Source organism: Miniopterus schreibersii (assembly GCF_964146895.1).
Source record: "Miniopterus schreibersii genome assembly, chromosome: 9".
Taxonomy (NCBI): Eukaryota; Metazoa; Chordata; class Mammalia; order Chiroptera; family Miniopteridae; genus Miniopterus; species Miniopterus schreibersii.
The window spans coordinates 8820772-8841647 of NC_138118.1; the positions used below are offsets into that span (position 1 = coordinate 8820772).

The window sequence follows — 20876 nt, forward strand, 5'->3', positions numbered from 1 at the left end:
TGCACCGGGCAGGGGGCAGGGCCCAGCCGGGGCTGGGGGGCCACACCCCTGATGCGCACACACTCCAGCACAGGCGTGTCCCCACCGCTTGCTGGTGGGAGAGGGGACCGTGGAGGGCAGGAACCGGAACATGGCGGGGCTTTGTGATGTTGACCCTGTTATGTTTCTTTAAGTGCACTGGTTGTTATTTTCTCGTGTGATTGGACTATAATATGTTTTTGTTTTGTGCACTTCTTGGTGTGTGTGTTGTCTTTCAAATTAAAAATAAAGATTAAAAATTTTTAAAAGAACTGAGAGCAGCATACATGTAAAAAGAATGGCTGTATGTAGCCATTTACTATGAACTTGTTGACTAACATCAGAATATGCTCTGGATATCTTAGAACTGGTTTCCAGTTTACACCAACATATTAGAAGCCTTTGGAAATTACAGGCAGGTAAGTTCTCCATCCAGCCTTTTTTTCTGCTCTGTAACTAAGAAAGTTGGATTTTGACACTGCACTTTGCAGAGTTGAAGCTGGCTACATAAATTATATTAAACGTATTTGTCAATATAAATCTATGTGTATGCAGACCAGGGAAGTCTCGTTCATTGCCAGTGCAAATCAAAAAGCACCTGCCGTTCTGCGGATGGTCAGTCCATGGGCTCGCGGAAGCCAGCTTCCTTTGGGAGACGGTCCAAGTGTGACTTGAGAACAATGTCAACATCAAGGCCACACTGTGGTTCTATATAATCAGCCTCCCATATGGATGTGAAGACCCATTCTGATGTTTTGAGCATTTCTGTTGGTGATAGCCAGAGTTACTCAATTAGAACAGAATTGTCAGGGAAGGTCTTGAATGATCCTCGCCTGTGCACAGTTTTATGGTCAGCAGCAATGGCCCTGAGGTAGAACTTCTAGAACATCTCTGCGGCGATTTTGCTGTGTGTGTGGCTTCAAGCCAGGACACCCACGGGCCCGAGTGGGGCATCTTTCCTAGCTCTCCTTTGCAGTCAGAACTTGCTCCTTTGCCACAGCTCTCTCTCCACCACAAGGCCATCTTCAGCTTGTTACGGGGCAAAAATACTCTTCTGGGGAGTGTCTAGAGATCTTAGGGTCCACAGCATTTGGTTAGGCCACTACAGGGACAGTCTGCTTGTCACCTTGGCTCAGTGCACGCTAACAGGTGGTCACCCTCACCCTGTGTTTCGTTCTGGGAGCTCCAGCCCTGGGTCCCTTTGTCCCCATACCCAGCCCCCCCAGTCAAAGACAAAGCTATTTCTCTTCTATCTCCTGTTCAATGAGGAAGTGGTGTGTTTCAAAATCAAATGTCAGGCTGGCCTTGGATTGTCCAGGCCTCGGTCAATATTTACATCTCCACTTGGGCCTTCCTGGGTCCGCAGTCATGGTAGGAGTCCACCTTTTAGGGATGCTGCTCCCCAATTTCCTGGCAGCCCGCCAGCAGTCACGGGGTGTGCTCTCTCTCCCTTTGGCTGCCCTGAGGTGCTCCCCGGCAGCTCTGCCTCCTGCTGTCTTCTGTCCAGATCCTTCGGGCGTTGGACCCAGTGTCTCGGAAGCAGCCTCCTCCTAGTCCTCAGATTTCTGCTATTTCTCAGGTCCTGTGTAGCTTCGATGTAATCCCTTGCCTCCCACTCCGGGTCATCAGCTCAAATAGCGGCTCAGAGCTCATGTCAGCATTTCCAAATCTGCTATTTTTGCATTGGAACCAAACATGAGATTTAACAACCCATCTGAAATGTAATTTACATTTCAATTGCTTCTGCCCCAGCCATACTGAGGTTACTTTCAATCTACATATATTTGTGGGAACGGGCTTTTCCACTGCAGTTCAATTCGAGTACACCTTATAATATCCGTGATTATGAAATACCATGGGCTAATAGAGTGTCTTGCTTCCGAGGGGTTCAAACTGCTTTATAATTCTACCGACCATAATTTATCTTCATAAGCCGCTGTGGAGGCGAGAAAAAAAAGCAAGATTAATAATCACATCTCATAGATGGTGAAATAAAAACTCAGAAATTGAGTAACATTTCTCCAGAAATGCGTAGCCCTTCCTGTGCTCTCTGATTAGGGCTGCAGATTTATTGCCCAAGCTGGGAGTGGCTGTGAACCTTGGCTTGTTTTATCAGCATGCTCTGCGCATGATCGAGACAGTGGCTGTGGCCTTACACTTGGCCGGGGACCTTGGGTGAGCGAGAGAATGTACCACGAAAGGGAATGCAGAGCTAGGGCCACGTTTCCCCATGCGGGGCGGGAGTGGGGGGCTGTGGACTGGCAGCTTTCTTCCTAAAGCTGGGTGGGTAGGTAGTGGGTGCTTGGTTGTTGGTTAGTAATCTTTCTACCTTTTTTATATAAATAAATGAAACAAAAAGTGTTTAATGTGTATGCTTTAATATATTTAAACAGTTGTCCTAAATGTTTCAACATATAAGGAGGAAAGTGGGCTTTTAAAATGATGCTCTTGCCCAGCCGGCGTGGCTCAGTGGTTGAGCGTCGACCTATGAACCAAGAGGTCACAGGTTCGATTCCCGGTCAGGGCACATGCCCGGGTTGCGGGCTCCATCCCCAGTAGGGGGTGTGCGCAGGAGGCAGCCGATCATTGACTCTGCCTCATCACTGACGTTTCTCTCTCTCCCTTCCTCTCTCTGAAATCCGTAGAAACATATATTTTTTTAATGGTGCTCGTTATATGATTGTGACGCGGACGTAGACATACCGTGGATATGGAATTTGATATTTGCTGATCGCCTGCTCCCGACCAGGCCCTGGCTGGGTGCATCCTGCGCGCTCTGTCGCATGTCACCCGCACACCGGCGGCGGGCAGCAGGTGTGCAGCTGGGGCCTGACGGCACTGGAGCCTCCCCACGAGTGCGCGCGGGGCCCCCGCGGGTGCGATCCCACTCAGCTTGCGTGGTCTCCCGCCTGTGTGGCCCCACGGGGTCACGTGACCAGGGCGTGACCTGGGACTGCCCTGTCAGCCACGTGCAGCGTCGGGAGAGCTGGTGGAGCGAGGGATAAAGCTTCGATAACTGATGTGTCGGGAGCGGCAATTGTTTGTTCTCTTTCTACAGAAACTAGGGTTTTCCGTTGGAAAGGAACAGTCCCCCTCTCTCTCAGGTGCAGATTTTGTCTGACACTTCATGGATGTTTAAAGTATTTTTGATGCCCCAGAATAGCAGTGAGGAAGCTGTAAGGTGATTCCGGGGGCTGGTGACCCAAGGATGAGTCATGATCAGAACCTGGGCGACTCTGAGCCCAATGGGAAAGGCCGTTTCTCAAGCCAGCGTCTGCCTGCTGCAGAACCGAACTGAGAACAAACAGAAACAGCCCCCAGCCCTCACGGAAGAAACCAGAATGTGATTTTTTTTTTTTTTTTTTTTCTTAAGCAGGCGACCTTTGAAACAGGCCAAGTCGTCTGCCTCTTGTCATAGGAGGTATTGCCAGGGAGATGGTGCCAGCTTCAGGGTTGAAACAGAAAAATTCATACCTTCTACAAATGTGTAGTGAGCACCCACCGAGCCCCAGGGACTGCGCTGGGCACTGGAGATACAGCGGTGACATGGGAGAGGGGGGACCTGCGCTCACCCTGCCCTCTGCCTGCAGGCCATGCCCCCTGTCTGCTCACCAGCACAGCTCAGAGTTTCTCCTGGGAGGCCCTCCTGCTCTGTCTCTCCTCCCCAGTTAGTCCCTCCTTCGTGGGCACACCCTCGGCACGTTGTATGTCAGCTGTTGGCACGACTAGATGGTGAACCCCTGGAGACGCCATAGGACCTGGTTTAGTTTTCAGTCTTCAGCACCCAGCACAGTGCCTGGCACATAGTAGATGCTTAGGAATGGAGCCTGAGCATTCGAATACGTGAGCGAATGAGGGGCTTGAGCCAAATTCTGGCTTAAAAATAACCATTGGTAAGAACGGTTTCTTCTTCGCTGCAGAGTAAATAAGCCGGAGCAGCCGTGCATAGCATGTGCTTCCCATGCGCTGAACAAAAAGAAGCAGATTGTCGACTTGACTTTGAACTTCCGGGAGCTCAGAGCCTTGTGGACTAACAGAAGGGCCCGGCGTCGGCCAGATCGCAGCAGAATGGTCTTCAGCCCCCCAAGGATTGCTGGGGGCCCGCTAGAGAAGTGCCTTCCCTGCCTATGGGCTCCTGGCCTGGGTGATGAGGAGACACTTACCGAGCATCTGCTGTGGCCACACTGGGGGTTGATGGTTAGCGAGGCCCAGACCCTGCCCTTCGGACGGTGTAGCGGGGGGCAGACGTGCGGGCCTATGTTTAGGACAGTAGGTGCTCAATCGGTGCTTCCTGACCCCACCTGGTTTTTCGTGTTTGTCTCTTGGTCACCCTGTGCACCAGCACAGAGAAGGTGGGCCGCGTATGTGTGAGTTAGAAGGAGGGAGGGGAGGGGACGGGCTAGAGCAGAAACAGGATCAGTGTGTCACGGGTGCAGAGACGAGGGCGCATCCTTGTGGATGAAGGGGCGTTTCAGCATAGACTGGAAAAGGTTGGAACCAAAGGCAAGAGGCCAGTAGGGGTTACAAGAGAGGCCCGGATTGAAGGGGCCTCGGTCAGGCTCGTGGCAGTGAGAGCCGAGTGGAGAGAGTGAAGAGATCGGGTCTAGAGGACTAGCTCTCTTTTTAGCCCTACAGTCCTGTCCCTCGTTAGTCCTGGCGCCATCTCCCCTCCCCCTGCTACGCCCTTTGGCTTTTTTGCTGTAATTCTTTGGGGAGCCACCTACAGGTAGGTGTGCTCTGAGCCCCAGTGCTCGCCCCGCCGCAGGTGAGCATGGGCTGCATGCTCATGCCCGTCTCTGGGCCCCCAGGCCGGTGATCCCGCCTGCGTGCAGGCCTGCTCTTCCTCGGGCTAACCCTGCCCCCTCGTGCCCAAGCTTCACGAACGTGTGTCCCTTCTACTCGCCTTGGTTTGTGCTGCCTTAGAACTTCCCATATTTTAGCACTTTCTTATATTTAATAAGGGTTTATTCAGTCAACAAGTCCTCACTGACTGAGTGGCTGCTAAATGCCAGGCACTGAGCTGCCCTCGTGGACTTAGCAGGGAAAGGGGACAGTAAGCAGGTTATTGGGAAGTGCTGTAAAGCGACGTTTATGGCACTGCGGGTGGAGACTAACCGGCGTCCAGGGAGGCCTGTCTGGGGCCCTGACGGTTAAGCTGAGGCTTGAAGGATGGGGAGGAGGCAGCCGCCTGGGAGCCAGCAGAGAAAGCGTCTGAGGCAGAAGCCGCAGCATTGCACAGAGGCTCCAGGTCCGGGAGTGGCTTTGGTATTCTAGAAACTGAAAGGAAACTGGTTGGACTGGAGCTTTTGGAACTAGGAGAGTGGATTGAAATGGCAGTGGAGAGCGGGGCAGGGTCCCCGATCATGGAGGTCCCGGGGGGCCATGGGAGGGCTTAGATTTCATTCCGAGTGGGGACCCTTTGAAGGGCTTAAAGCCAAGGGAGATGCGACCTGCTCACTTCGGCGGCTACGTAGAGAGTGGATCGGAGGAAGGAAGCACCAGGTAGGAAGCTCCAGGTGAGCCGGGGTGGCCAGGGCCAGAGTGGTGGCATTAGAGGGAGCAGCAGGGGCCAGTCTGAGGTATAGTTCAGAGCTGGGTGCTGGGGGTGAAGGGGGAGAGGGAGGAATCAGAGGTCATTCCCATGAGTAGCAGAAGTGATGGTGGTGGCTTCCTTCAGTGAAACGGGAGGGCAGAGGCAGGGGGGAGAGCTCCCTCTTAAGCGTGGGGCGTCTGCGCTGACTGTGACGCGTTCCAGCGGAGATGTCAGGCCATCGGGACATAAGTCTGGAGCTGAGAAAGGTCAAGGTGCAGCCAGACTTTTGGAAACACGAGTAGAATTTAAACCTGTGGGTGTAGATACGATGACTGTACCTGTTTCCTAGGGCTATGGAAAGAGGTTCCACAAAATGCATGACTTAGAATGACATTTATTTATTTTCTGGAGGCTAGGAATCCAAAATCAGGGTGTTGGCCAGGACATGCTCCCTCTGGAGCCTTTGTGGGGGGTGCTTCCTTCCCTCTTCTAGCTTCTGGTGGCCCCGGTCGTTCCTTGACTTGTGACACATGACTCCCGTCTCTGCGTCCGTCTTCACATGGCCACCTTCCCTCTGCTCCTGTGTCTGGATGTCCCCCTTATTCCGAGGACACCGATCATATAGGACTAAGGGCCCCCCTACTTAACTAATTACATCTTCAGTAACCCCATCAAATAAGGTCACATTCTGAGGTGCCGGGGATTAGGACTTCAACATGTGTTTTGGGGGGACGCCATTTAACCCACGACAATGACCTAGAACACGGATGAAAAGAAGGGGTCCCGGGACTTCTCCACCAGATAGCAGCTGGATGGAGGACAAGCCGGCAGAGAGGCAGGATGAGTGTGGGTGTGGGGTGTCGGAGAACCCAGGCTGAGTGGTTCAGAACAGGGGGAAAGGGTCAGCTCTGAGAAATGCGGCCCTTGGGTCACGGGGCAGAGAAGTTGACCGACGATGGGACGGCGTGGTCACTGCTGATCTTGACCAGCGGAGCACAGGCGTGGAGCGGGGTGCGGGCGCCCAGTTAGAGGAGTTGAGAAGATGCTGGAGGCAAAGCGTGGAAACTGCAGATCACTCTTGAGAGATTTGGCTTTGGAGGGAGAACAGAGAAATAGGGCGGCAGCTGCCTGGAGAAGGGATTACGAAGGGTTTGAGTTTGGGTTTGGTGTGTTTTGTTCTTGTGTTTTGCTTTATTTTTTAATGGGCGATGCTAGAGCTCGTTTGTGCTTGAATTAGCTCTGTTTTCGTGTCTCTGTGTTTATATCGAGTGTGTTTTGTACTCAGTTTTAGTTGTCACGGGTGTTCTAGTGTGGCCTTCCCAGCACGGGGGCCCCTCGGGGACAGGACTGTGCCTTCCGTTTCTTCCGTCTCCCAGCCATCTAGCCTGACACCTGTTCACTGTGGTCCCAGAAGGAAGATATCCTGCTGTGCGTATCATGGCACCAGGAACGGCTATCATTTCATTTTCTAATGGGAAAGGGTTAACAGTGACTTTCACAGGCCCTGTTCCTGGAACGTCAGCCGACAGAATCCCTGTGTCTTGCTGGGGAACATCCCTAAGGCACCCCTTACCTGACAGCCTCATCTGTTAGGTTCTGCCCGGCACATCCTCAGGGGCAGAAACCTGGAAATGGGCTTCCAGAGGTTCCCACAGCCTGCTCAGGGGCATGAGAACCATGAGGACAGTTGAATAACCTCCTGGGAACAGCAGCCCTGTGGTCACGTCCAAACCAGCCTGTCCCCAAGACCCACCTGGAGACTGGAGTGTCCAGGCCACCAGGGGCAAAGGTACAGGTGACAGGAATAGGGCCAGCGGTGCAGACGTGTGATCTGGAGTCAGCAGCCCGAAAGGAGGACTCCTGGGAACCAGCACAGGACTCTCAGGAGGCGGCCTGAGCCTGCGTGGGGAGGAGGCAGGTGGACGCACCTGACCCAGAACAGCGAGGCAGAAAGAAAAGCAGCTCTGACACGTGTCGTAAAACGTGTCGTCTTCTCTCTAATGTTCTTCTCAGATATTGCTTCTTTTCTAAGGGATGTGGTCTTTTTAAAACCATCTCTAAAGCAATTGCACTGCAGAGGCCGCCTGTAGTGACCTCATCAATGACACGTGATGTTCAGGTGCCTCTGGAGCCATGGTGTTTGGGGACACACTGGACACAGCGACCTAGGCTGGTTGTGGGATCAAAGGCCCCATGACACAAGACAGTCCGACAGTGGCATAAAATCACCATGGGCACCCCAGCGCATCAGTGCCAGAGGACAAGAGCAGCCTCCCGTGTCCACTCAAAGGGTCAGCAGCCAGGACTGGAGGAGGCCAGCGGCCACGTGCTGGCAGAACACTGGCAGCTGAAGATCCCAGCGGTGAGGGGACAGGGACAGGACGGGCCCATTAAGCAGCCCCAAGGCAGCTCGCTCTCGCTCCCCACCCTCCACGGTAACTCCCTCCTGGGAAGAGCAGACGGATTGTGGGAAAAGCACGACTTGCTGCCAGACTGAGGACTGTGGCTCTACAAGCACCCGGCACAGTGCTGGATCCCCAGCTCAAAGGAAGCGAAGAAACTCCTTGTTACATAGGAACAGTCAGGACTCTGTAGCAAGACACTTTGGTTTTTGTTTTGTTTATTCAGTACTGTTATGTAGGAAAAAGAGATTAGCAATGAGAGGAAATTTATAGGAGCAAGGCAGGGAGATGCTCTTCAAGTGGGAAAAACTCAGCTCGACGCGCCAAGGCAGGTGGAGGTGTTTTTGAGCACGCCCTTTCTCCCTCCTCCCGAGCTAGGGGGTGAAGATAACCTAGGAGAGAGGGCGCCCCAGCTGAGGGGGCCCCAGCCCCCTCGCTCCCGCTCCGGGCTGCAGGGGGCAGGACAGCAGCGCCTTCATGGCTTCATCAGGTGGGGAATTTCTAGAGAAACAGAAGCTGGGCTAAGGCGTGTCATGATCAGCAAGCGCCTTGAGCCACATTTTAAAAACACAGGCTATGTTCCTATCTCATACTTTGACTTTGGTCATATGACCTTTGACATTTCTCCAAAATGAACCCCTACCTAATGACGACAGATTCTTAGAAAAGAAGGTGCGCTCTGTGGTCTCTGGTTTTGATTACTAACTACGTGTGAAATGTTCTCTGAGCTTAGGTGCTTTCCTTCAGAAGCTCTGTCAGGGAAGGGGCATCACCCCTATGGCCGGGAACAGGTTTAGAGTAGAATTCTGATTGACATCCAGACTCTGTATTCATGAACACGGTTCTATAATTGGAATATTAGAGAACTTTTTTTAAAAAAAAATTTATTGATTGATTTGAAAGAGAAAAGGCGAATCATCCATTTGTTGTTCCGCCCAGTCATGCAGTCATTGGTTGACTCTTGTGTGTAGCCCTGACCAGGGATCGAACCTGCAGCCTTGGCGTATCCGGACAGTGCTCTGACCAACTGAGCTACCTGGCCAGGGCTAGAGAACTTTTTAGGAGACTTTTTAGAAGCTGATGAAAAATATAGTATTTCCTTGGGAAAGTGGGACATAAGCTCCTAAGAAAGGGATCGTTGGCATGGACGGATACTGGATTTCACCCCATTATTCTGGGTGGAGGCCACTTGCTTTATATAGCATACTATTGAAAATAAAATACCCGGCCCTAACCAGTTTGACTCAGTGGTTAGAGCTCGGCCCATGGACTGAAGGCACATGCGGAAGGCAACCAATGTTTCTCTCTCTGTCTCTCCCCTTTCCACTCTCTCTGAAAAGCAATGGAAAAAATATCCTCGCATGAAGATTAAAAAAATAGATTACCTGTATTTCTGAATTCCTTGGTAAAACCTGGACGTTCTCTAAACATTAGTTTCCGAGTTTTCCGCTACAAAGGAGAACTCCGGGGGTCTCTAAAGTGGCTCTTAGCTCATCTGGTTGGAGCATAAAGGTAATGAAGTCAGTAGATGCGGTTCCTTCTAGGTCTGTCCTAGAGCCACGAGCCAGAGATCAGAGGGGTTACTGCCAGGCAGTGAGAACCACAGGCCCTTTGGAGGGGCCCTCACTGCACCTGGGGATGGACAGACAGGGCGTTATGTAGAATTCGTCATAGCTGCCCGCATGTCTACACTGCTAATGCTTTCTTCCGTTCTTCTCCTGTAGGGCCCCCGAGATCATCCTTGGTTTACCCTTCTGTGAGGCCATTGATATGTGGTCCCTGGGCTGCGTCATCGCCGAGCTGTTCCTGGGCTGGCCGCTCTATCCGGGCGCCTCGGAGTACGACCAGGTGGGTCCCGGCGACCAGGCGGGTCCAGGCGGCGCGGGTGGGCCCCGGGCGCCCGGCTTCACCTGGAGCATGGCATGTGGGTGCGGCTGCGGGGTGCTGCGTGGGCTCCCACGCCCCGCTTCTCTCCCTTTATCACCCTTTCTTTCCCCCACTCGCTTTTCACCGCTTTCCTTCCCTGTAACTTTGTCTTTTCCTCGAAGGCACCGGAGCCGTTCGTCTCCCGCGCACAGCAAGGGAAACGCCTGACCCGGTCTCCCCTTTTCTTGCAGATTCGGTATATTTCACAAACACAGGGGTTGCCGGCTGAATATTTATTAAGCGCGGGGACAAAGACAACCAGGTTTTTCAACCGTGACACGGACTCCCCGTATCCTTTGTGGAGGCTGAAGGTAGGCAGTGCGCCCCTTGGCCCCTGGGCCCCCCCAACACAGGAGGGCGGGGCGCCCGGTTCCTGGGGAGCTTTGGGAGGCGCCCCGGGCCGCGTGGGGGAGGGACCCTGATGTGGATGAACTTGAATGTCCAAAAGCACAGCTTTGCTTGGCCTGCTGCCACCTGCGAAGCTCAAGTCCCAACTCCGATTGCTAACCTCCCGGGAATTAATCCGTGAACCCTGATGACCTGTGGTTTGTGTAGAGAGAGAAACGAACCACCCCCTGCCCTCCAGGAGCCCCCAGTCCAGAGGGAGACCGGACACGCGGCCCCACAATAAGTACAGAGTGCGGGAACCTTCAGTGCTGCCTGTGGCAAAGGGACCGGGCGAGCATGTGAGCCGGGCCCTAAAGGACCAAGAGGGTCTCCCCGGCCCGGGAGGCGGCCCAGGCAGCAGGGAGCCCGAGGCCCGGGCGGGGGCGCTGTTCCTGGTCCTCCAGCCAGCAGGTGGCGCCGGGCACCGTTGTACAGCAGGAACTCGGGTGGTTTCACTTCAACAGAAACATTTTGCTTTCTACACCTAGTACTTAAAACTTATGTATTTTCCTGGGAGAGAGAAAACAATGCTAGTCTTAAGTATGCTTTATGTTCAGTTTAGGTGCTTCTTTTTTTGCAAGTGGGATGGTGTTTTTGTTTTGTGTGTTTTTTTTTACAGAAACCACAGCCAAATTCTAATATGATTTAAAGATAATGTGTGGAATCTAATGAACAAAATAAACAAAATAGAAACAGACCCATAGATACAGAAAACAGACTGACAACTGTCAAGAGGGGAGGGGGAGTTAGGGGGCTGGGTAAAAAAAAAAGGGTAGGGATTAAGAAAAAAACCACAAAACTTATAGACACAGACAATAGTATAGTAATTACCGGAGGGGGAAGACTTGGCTTTGGACGGTGAGCACACAGTATACAGATGGTGTAATACAGAATTGAACGCGTGAAACCTGTGTAATTTTATTAACCAGTGTCACCCTGATAAATTCAATAAAAATAAATAAAGATAATGTGTGGCCGAGAGTTGAAAAGATTTAGAAGGGCAGTTTGGGACCTAAGCAAGCACTCTCGGGCTATTGGTGGGAGGGTTGGAGTTTGGCAACTGGGAGGTGAAAGGCTTAAGGTCAGGTCCAGTAAAAAGAGCCCTGGGGTGGAGGAGGGTGAGGCTAGACAGGAGCAGGGTTCACGTCCATGTCCCAGTTAAGAGCCTCAGTCCTACTAGTCTAACTATCCCCAGGATTGAAGCCTAGATCTTAGCAGCTCCTTGTGTTCTGTCCTTGAGTGAGATTTTGAGGAAAATTACCTGTGATCCATGGATGAGTCCAAAAACCCATAGTAATTGGAAATAGTGGCTTCCTAGACCAAGGGCGATGGGGAACAGGACATGTGTGCCCAGCCCCAGGCGGAGGGGCGGCACAGAACACAGACTCCGGAGCCAGCTGCCACCTACTGGCCATGTGACCTTGGAAAGCTCCGTAAGCCTTCTATTCCTGTTTCTCCCCTCTGGAAACGGATTGTAATTGTCCTGCCTAAGATGGTTGTGAAAAGTGTTGAATGAGTTAACGTGCTTCAGAATAGTGCCTGGCACACAGTGAGAGCTGTATGCATAAGCGTTTGATTAAAATTACATTAAAATTTAAAATGCGTGGAAGAGGGCTTCTGCTTTTCCACATATAGACTCTTACCTTATCCTGGAAACTAGGGGAAATATAGAGTTATCACAGACACTGCATAACTTGTTCATCTTGGAAGCCTTGGGACCTGACAGCCAGGCCACCCTGACAGGTGCTGGTGGGAAGGAAGGAAGAGGGGTGAGTTAGTGCAAAAGATGGAGAGAGAGAGTAATTAGGCCACTTTAAGAGGAATCGAAGTCTCCTTCTCTGAAAAGTGTGAAAGGACCCTCCATGAGGAGCAGAAGGTGGGGGTTTTAAAGTCACAGTGGCCAGGAAGGAATTCACATTACCAATCAGCTTTTCCCTCTCTTGACCAGACACCAGATGACCATGAAGCTGAGACGGGGATTAAGTCGAAAGAAGCAAGGAAGTACATTTTCAACTGTTTAGATGACATGGCCCAGGTAAGCTCCATGGGTGAGCAGGCAGGGCCAGCCCTGTAAGCACCAAGCACAGTGAGACTTCTGCACGAGCAGGATAGGGTGGCGGGGAGAAATCCACAGCACTCAACTGCATGGCTGACCTTGACCTTATGACATGCCAGCCTGAGTCAGAACACCACTGGGTTTGTGGAACGTTTTTAAAACCTACACCAGCTCTTGAAAAATAGCTTCAGTCTTTTGGGTCCCACTTTTGAAATAGTACCAGCCAGTCCTACTGACTTTTTCACAAGAGGAATTTAAGCCCATTAGTACATTTGAGTTGAATGCCGTGATTCAGTGTCCATTCCCAAGGGCTGCCAGAACAAGGTGCCACAGACGGGTAACTTAAGACAATGGGCATTCATCCTCTCACAGTTCTGGAGGCTAGCAGTTTGAAATCAAAGTGCCAACAGGGCTGTGTTCCCTCGGAAGGCTCTAGAAGAAACTGTTCTATGCCTCTCCCCTAGCTTCTGGTGGCCCCTGGGTATGCTCAGTGTCCCTGCATCCCCCAGTCTCTGCCTCCTTCATGTGGCTTCATCCCGTGTTTCCTCTGGTCTCTGCATCTAACTCTCCCTCTGCTTTATCTTATAAAGACACCCGTCATTGGACTGGAACCCACCCCATTCCACTTTGACCTCATTTTAACTTGATCACATCTTCCAAGACCCTATTTCCAAATAAGGTGACATTTAAGGTGCCAAGGATTAGGGATCAAACAAATCTTCTTCGGGGACACAATTCCACACATGATGGCACGCAGTCTCTCTCCGCTCACTGGAGGGACCACGGGCTCTCACCTCTGCGCCCAGAGAAAGTGCTAGAACTACAGCTCTTTTTAGTGTAAAGACTAGTCTAAGATCAGGGCAACCCAAAGTGAATTTTTCTGAAAAGCAATGAGAAATAAAGCTAGAGACCAGTAAACACAGCACCCCTCTTACTGACGAGCATAACCCAAAACCGTGATGCTGAGTAGCCTCCTTGTCGGCTGATTAGCAGCTCAGATTATCTTAGGAAACTGAAATTGCTCTCCAGAGCATGTCTTGGAAAACACAGGAAGCACCACAAAACAAGTCTTTTAAAGGCTGTCCTAGTGTCGACTTGATCTGGGAAGAGAAATCCTGTTCAAACACCCTGCTTGTCATGGCAGAGGTGACCCCAGAGAACATGGGGACTGAAATGATTCTGGCCCTAACGCGGGAAGCTACAGAGAGGACGGATACACTGCAGGTGTAGGGGGAGGGCGCCGAGGCCCCGACATTCCCCCCAAAGGTTAACTCGACAAACCTTTTGCGTGTTATTTCGTACTGCTTGGTTGTAGTTATTGTTTTTAATTGTGGTAAAATACACCTAGCACAAAATTACCATTTCACCACTTTTAACTGTACAGTTCACGTATTAAGTGCACTCACATTGTCTGCGACCACTCTCCAGAACTCTCTTCTTCTTGCGGTTCTTTCCATGAGCTGTGGTGTGAGGTGCATTTTGATTTAACTGACTAAAGCAAGAGGATGTACGTCCTGCCACTTGTATATATTGCAGGTGCCACGTGTGGCCTCCCTCTGCTTTTCCTGCAGACAGCGCCGCCCCATCCTGTGGGCCCCAGAGCCATGTGACAGTGCCTTCAGCCGGGCAGACGGTGCCCCCGGGAATGGGGAGGGGGTGATGGAGAGGTTGGAAGGAGCTGCAGGGGCTAAGGGAAGTGCAGGGCACAGCGGGGCCTTGGTGACCTGTCCATACTTGCTTCCAGGTGAACATGGCCACAGACTTGGAAGGAAGTGACATGTTGGTGGAAAAGGCGGACCGGCGGGAGTTTATTGACCTGTTGAAGAAGATGCTCACCATCGATGCTGATAAGAGAATCACTCCCATTGAAACCCTGAACCACCCCTTCGTCACCATGACACACTTACTCGACTTTCCGCACAGCACACAGTAGGTGTCCTGCTCTGTGCTTTATACCAGGGCTTAGCCCAGAGAGTCAATGTTTTAGGCTTTGCAGCCACACGGTCTCTGTTGCAGTCCCTCGGCCCTGCCACTGTAGCTGAGAGCAGCTGCAGACGAGACATAAACCAGTGAGCGAGGCTGCATCCCAATAAGCATTATTTATAAAAACAGGTGGTGCCTAGATCAGGACCCTGGCCACAGTTTGCTTCACACCAAAAAGGAAGGAACGGTGGAGCGTAGGAATGTTCTGGGCTGGGTGGCCGGACTGAGGGTGTCTGTGCGTGAAGGGAAATGCTCAAAATGCAGGGTCCACGAAGCCAGGCCACTCTCAGTGCCAAAGGTCACTCCCAGACCTTCCAGAAAGGACTCTGTCTAGCTTGGATTTGGGTTTGTTCATTCACTCAGCATGCTGTGTGCTATGCCAGGTGCTGGGGTACAGTTGGGGGGCGAAGCAGATGGGACCCCTGCCCACTGGAGTTTACAGTCTAGAGGAGAGAAAGGCATGAAACTAGTGATGCCCAAGTAAGCAGGCTGTTCTCAGGGCAGGTATAGGATGGGATGAGAGCATGTGACGGAGCCTCACTTGGAACAGGGCAGGAAGGGGCTGCGGAAGGATGAGTGACAGGCGACGACGGGAAGGCCAGCGAGAGTAGAAAGGGCTTCACCTGTGCAGAGACCCACCACGGACAGGACGAAGCCCGAGAGCTGGGGGACAGTGGGAGAGCTGAAGCCCAGGATGAGCCAGAGCGAGCCCCCCGTGTGCAGGACTTTGGTCCCGATCCTGAGAGCAGTGGGGAGTCCTGAAGGACTTGTAAGCAGGGAGCTGGCTGGGCAGAGTGTTCACAGATCTCTCTGCCGCTGCCCAGCCAAGTCAATGAGCCGGCAAGACATGGCCATCATGTTTGGCAACTTGGAAGCGATGGTAACTCAGAGCCCCTTCAGGGGGTGCAGATAGAAGCAGAAGCCAGCCCAGCAGGTTGAAAGCCTGAGTGACGGGTGAAGAAATAGACAGGACCTTTCAAGGAGGGAGGCTGTGAAAGGCATGGGAAGGGATGGAGGGGTGACGAGGGCGGGCCCAAGGGGGACTTTTTTTAATGTGGAAGAGGCTTGAGCAATTTAAATGCTGATGGGAAGTGTCTGGTAGCGAGTGAGAAACTAAAGATAAAGGAAGAGCAGTTTCCTGGGACAGTGGGAGGGCTGGGATTTGGGGGACAGGTGGAAAACTAGGCCAGTGTCACCTTGTTGAGAGAAGGTGTTTAGGTAGAAAAGTTTAGGTTGGTGCAGAACATGGCAGAGAAAATTCAGCAGAGAAACACAGTGGCATTGAGCGTGCCGGTTGGACTTGGAGAGTGGGGTGTATCTGAACTCCCAGGTGAAGACATGGAGAAAACAGTTGGGTTCATCCAGGTTGGAGTTTTGCCAGACTGCCAAGAGAAAAAGAGATTGACAGGCTCATGGTGTTGGCGATAGAGCTTTGAAATCCAAATTGATGGCTATTGGGGGCTTTGCTGAAAAGGAGAGGAAGCCAAGGTGGGAGGGGTCCAGAGACACTGAGTGGTCTGATCAACTCCGAGACTGGTTGTTTTAGCAATTGTCAAATGAGCCAGATGAGTGACGATGTGGCTGGGGGACCAGATGCTTGAGTTTGTGGTCTGGGGAAGTGGAGCAGTTTCAGGTTTCACAGTCCAAAGAGTCCATGGCTAGCAGTGACAACAGGCCCCTGCAGGGGAGAAGTAACCGAGAAGCCAGGGTGTCTGGCAGGTGATCAGTGTCACCTCTGAGGTCTCCCTAGGTGGCAGCGCATGTGTTAAAGGGGAAGACTGAGCAGTGACACGGGCCCAGTGAATGAGGGGGAGAGAAAAGGCCACGGTGGCGAGAGAATGGGAGAGAGTATTAGTTTGCGGAGGCCGCAGTAACAAAGCACTACTGAGGGGCTTAGACAGCACGGATCTGTTTTCTTACAAGTCTAGGCGTCCAAGCTCAAGGTGTTTGGCAGAGCTGGTTTCTTCCAAGGCCTCTCTCCTTGGCTTTAGGTGGCCATCCCCCTGTGTCCTCACATGGTCTTCCTCCTACACACGTCTGTGTCCCGATTTCCTCCTCATTAGGAACTGGATTAGGGCCCACCCTGCTGACCCCATTTTACCTCTTTAAAGATCCCATTTCCAAACTCAGTCACAGTCTGAAGTACAGGGGTTAGAACTTTAACATATGAATTTGGGGGGCACAGTTCAACCCATAACAGAGGGTAACGAGGGACATCACTTCAGCCTCCCAGCCCAGAGGTGCATGGGGTGAAAGTCATGACCGTGGGCGTCTGCAGGGAGAAGCAGTGAGCTCCTGAGCGCCAGATGAGTCAGGGTCAGGAGGAAAGGGGGTTTGTGAGGCCGGGGAGAGACACTTGCAGATCATGGCTGTCCCTGCGATGACCAGACTCAGACTGGGCTGAGTCTCAAGGCTGCACTTGACCTTAACCAGCCTACAAGAAATGAGTGGGTGGCGCTCACCACAGATGGCGCTTCCTCTAATTTCAGTTCTATTCTTTATCAGTTGATGTTAAGGAACTCAAATCACATTGCAACAGTGAGTCTTTAATTTAGAAGAACCATGTTTAAAACAGCCAACTCCAGTACAAATAAAGAACTTGGACACATCCCTTGCAAACTCTCATTGTGGGATTTGCCCTGTTTCTGGGTGTGGCAGGGCTGCTTCAAGGGGGTGCCAGTCGGTACCACAGAAGGAAGGCAAATTTGGTGATTTACTGAATAGGGCCCCTAAGAGATCAGTATTTTTATATTCAGGGGTGAAGTGGGATGATTGAGAAAGAGCTCTGGATAGGAGATGGAAGGGTGCTCTCCAGAGGGTTCCCATTAGCCATCTGCACTAAGTCCATGAGACAGCCACCCACATAAAGTCAGTGTCATGGCTGAATGACCTCAGGGTCCTGTCCATCACTGGGTTCTGTGAGGAAGCAGCAACAGAAAGCTTCATGTACTCGGTGAAGACCGAGCGGGGAGACCATCAGCATCAGCTTCAAGCTCAGAACTTGGTGTAGGTCCCAAAAGGACCGCTGACAATTTAGAACTCAGAAAAGGGGCCTCGGAAGGAAAGGTGGGTCTTTGAGCACACCTAGGCTTCCCTAAGAATAAGCCTAATCCCTAAGGGTCCTTAGAACTTGCTGAGGAGACCGGAGAACTCCAGGGTAAGAAGAAACCCCCAGGCCCACCCTGCTGTAGACCTCTACCCGCGGGACTAGGCCAGAGCTACCCCAACATCTAGATTGAAAGGTGAAAGAGGCTCACCCATCTCTAGGCTTCTAGTGCATGAATTCCTTAAAACCAGTCTCACAGAAGTAACCCAAAGTACAAGTGCCAGACTATTCCAGTTAGGAAACTCTGAGTCTAAAAGCTTTTGGTTGAATTGTCACAAAACAATTGAATGCTTTCAATACATTCCAAAGGGAATATAAAATCTATTTTTTTTCTTCAGCCTCCATGGGACAGCACTTAGCAGTGTGCTTGGCACTTAGTAGATGCTCAAAACATGTTGCCCTTACCAGCATTATTAGTATTTTTAGCTGTTGGTTACTGTAGGATACGTTTTCCTTTCTCTCAGGGCCCACAGTCAGTAAATGTTGATTTCGTGTGCATTGTGTGGCCGATGTAAGTAGTCCTTAACTCCAGAAGGAAGGGGAGTCTCTGAGCATCTCAGTCAGTGTGGAACATCTTTTATGGAAAGGATGTTTTGGAGTAGCCCACAAATACCTGCTTGGCCCAAAATATAGCTTACCTACAGTATGCAGATAGTATACATTTGTAATCTTAAAATAGTAGAAAATTGCTTTTTTTATATACAATTATTACATTATAACTCAAATAAGTATTTGAAATTGAACTTTAAATGCCGTTTTATTTTTTAATATTAGCATTTGAGGAGAAGTAATTTTAATTAGAAGACACAGGAGTGAATGAGAAACAATGTATAAATTCTGAAGAACACTTTTTGGTGAATCTTCAAGAACGTAGGACTTTCCTTGACCTCGATGCTGGTGTCAGCAGCACTTTGATGTTTACTTTCATAATCAGGGTTTTGTTTTGATTCACAAATGCAATGAAGGAAGAAAAAGAGGGAGAGGATTTTTATTTTAGTAATTGGGCAAGAATGAGAAAATAAAAAGGAAGGATGAGAGAAGTTAAAGGGGACGTATATGTGTCGGGAAAGAGTGCCAGTAATTCTCTCTTGGCCTGGGCAGATTACCTGTCCTGCCTGGTAAAAGAGAGGCATCACTACCTCTCCCTCTCGTGGGACTGAGTGCAAGAATCCTGCACACAACTACCACAACTCTCAGTCACTGTTAGCCGCTATTATTAATTATTAATATTATTACAGTTCTCATTATATGCGCAGCTCCCTTGGGGAGAAAGTGGGCAATTAGGGTCGTGATACTGAGTTGGTCAGTTCCTTGCCTGTCCCCTAGATGGCGCTGGCGCCCCAGAGTCGCTGGGAAGGATTCGGCGCGTTGTCCTCCCTCTTTGGGAAAGGTGGTGGCAGGTCGTGAGCTGCTGTGTAATGTTCCCAATCAGAGAACTTATCCATTTGTTTATGGGCCAGAAGCCATCCTGAACGCTGGGAATGAGCAGTGAAGTTGGAGACAAATCAGCGATATGGGGAAAATGCAGTGAGAGCCGTCAGGTCTGCTGTGCAGTGGGGAGAAAAGGTAGTAAGACAGTGGGCGAAACTTACCTAAATAATGTTGCCTGTAGCAAACGCAGACTACATGAGAAATCCAGGAAATGTGGACCTAGTTTCCCCAGTTGTCTTGTTTCCTAGATTGCCTGTTCTCTCCTCTTCTCTCGCCATTTCCCCCCTTTATCCCGTGCTACCCTCCTTCTCTTTCCCTTACACCTCTGTCTCTGCTTTTCGTATGAACAGCGTCAAATCATGTTTCCAGAACATGGAGATTTGCAAGCGTCGGGTGAACATGTATGACACCGTGAACCAGAGCAAAACCCCTTTCATCACACACGTGGCCCCCAGCACGTCCACCAACCTGACCATGACCTTCAACAACCAGCTGAACACTGTCCACAACCAAGTAAGTGGGGAGCGGAGATGGCCAGCGGGGCTGACAGTGAGCATCGGGAACTGTACTTCCCCAGCAAACCCAGGCAGAGGACAAAAGTCCTCTACTGTCATGTTCAGCTGTGTAGGAAGGTGTTCTCTTCAAGGTTATTTCCTTTGAGCGCCCCAGGCACTCTTCGTATCAACTGGTGGCTCCATGAAACAAGTTGTGTGCGACCCACTAAGGGAATTGTTTCTGAGATGGTCCCTCTACCCCTTCTCTCTGTGCTGATGTGGGAAGGTAAAGGAGACGCTGTGATCCTCACATGTTCAGCATCTGCCTGGAACTGGGACATTACCGATCATCCAGTCTGGGCCCCTCTCCCTTGTCCCCAGACTGCTGGGTCCACGTGATCTCCTTTCACGACAGATGAAGTCTGTCCTTTCTCCAAGTGGTGGGGGAAATCACTTCATCAGTCCGTCACCAGGACTCCCGCAACTGGAGCTGAAGGGGACCCAGAAACTAAGGTCTTCTTCCCACAGGTCTCCACCCTTTGGGAATGTTCACAGAGTCTAGCACCTAACATGCTGTTTAAGATATGGGTGACACCCAGGAAACGTTTACTGACAGTAATCTTCAGGCCCTAGCTCAGGCAGTCTCTGATGAGACTTACTTCCATCTTCCAGTCTTCTTACCAGTTCCCCCAAAGATGTCTCCCTAGATTTTTTCGGTCTTAATATCAGTCTGCAGTGACAACACTCGTGTGTGTGTGTCTGTGCACACACACCTCCAGTAGAGAGGAGTGTATATGTTCTAACCCTGAAATATGAATGAATATGTCCGCCTGGCCATCCACTCTTTATTGACAAGCCCTCTACTGTCACCTCACCAGAGTCACTGACCCTGCTTTCCCAGGCCATTCCTGGAGCTAAGCAACACTGGGTTGCTAAGGCCTAGCTTGACTTCCCAGCCTATCCTCTCTCCCTCTGCCTAAACTCTAGGAGAGGCCACCCAGCATCTGCTGCCCCCTGGGGCCATTGGTGTTCTGAAAGCTCTCTTCAGGGTAAGGCCTAGCATGCAAAGAAACAAACATTCCCTCCCAGCACCTATCCCCGCCCTCAGGCTAAGTTATCCACAGCCAGACAGGTGAGGTCCTGACAAAGTCTCACCATGGTTTTGTTTATCGCCAGAACCCCACCGCAGTGAGCGGACTAATCTGGCTGGTGCCAGGAACATGCAGAGCAGAGGGAGATCAATTTAGAAGGGAAGGTTGGCCAACTGTGGGAGAGAAGGAGCTCCAGACCAGAGTGCATAGACCGTGTCCATTAGGCAGTAATCGGAGCCTTTGGAGCAGGGGTGGGCTATGCACCAAGTAGCCTTTGGAAAGAACATTCCAGCCTCTGTGCCCGGCAAGAACTGGAAGAGAACGTGGGGGCCAGAGCTTCTCTGGTCAGTCTCCCAGGTCCCAGGCATGGGAGGAGAGGCCCTCCGCTGGGGAAGCAGCAATTGACAAGGGTCGGTGTGTTCCAGGGACATTTCGAAGGAAGAAGCAGC

The 20876-nt window shown here is 51.3% G+C and overlaps 1 protein-coding gene across 2 annotated transcripts in view; it reads left to right on the plus strand.

Moving 5' to 3' along the window:
* Nucleotides 1-20876, plus strand: part of HIPK2 (homeodomain interacting protein kinase 2) — a 150819-nt gene that overhangs the window by 102570 nt on the left and 27373 nt on the right. For both annotated transcript variants that reach the window (XM_081146527.1, XM_081146526.1), the window contains exons 3-7: nucleotides 9678-9801; nucleotides 10071-10190; nucleotides 12215-12301; nucleotides 14067-14251; nucleotides 19193-19355. In XM_081146527.1, coding sequence (XP_081002653.1) covers nucleotides 9678-9801; nucleotides 10071-10190; nucleotides 12215-12301; nucleotides 14067-14251; nucleotides 19193-19355 — 679 coding nt within the window. The remainder of the gene's footprint in view (nucleotides 1-9677; nucleotides 9802-10070; nucleotides 10191-12214; nucleotides 12302-14066; nucleotides 14252-19192; nucleotides 19356-20876) is intronic.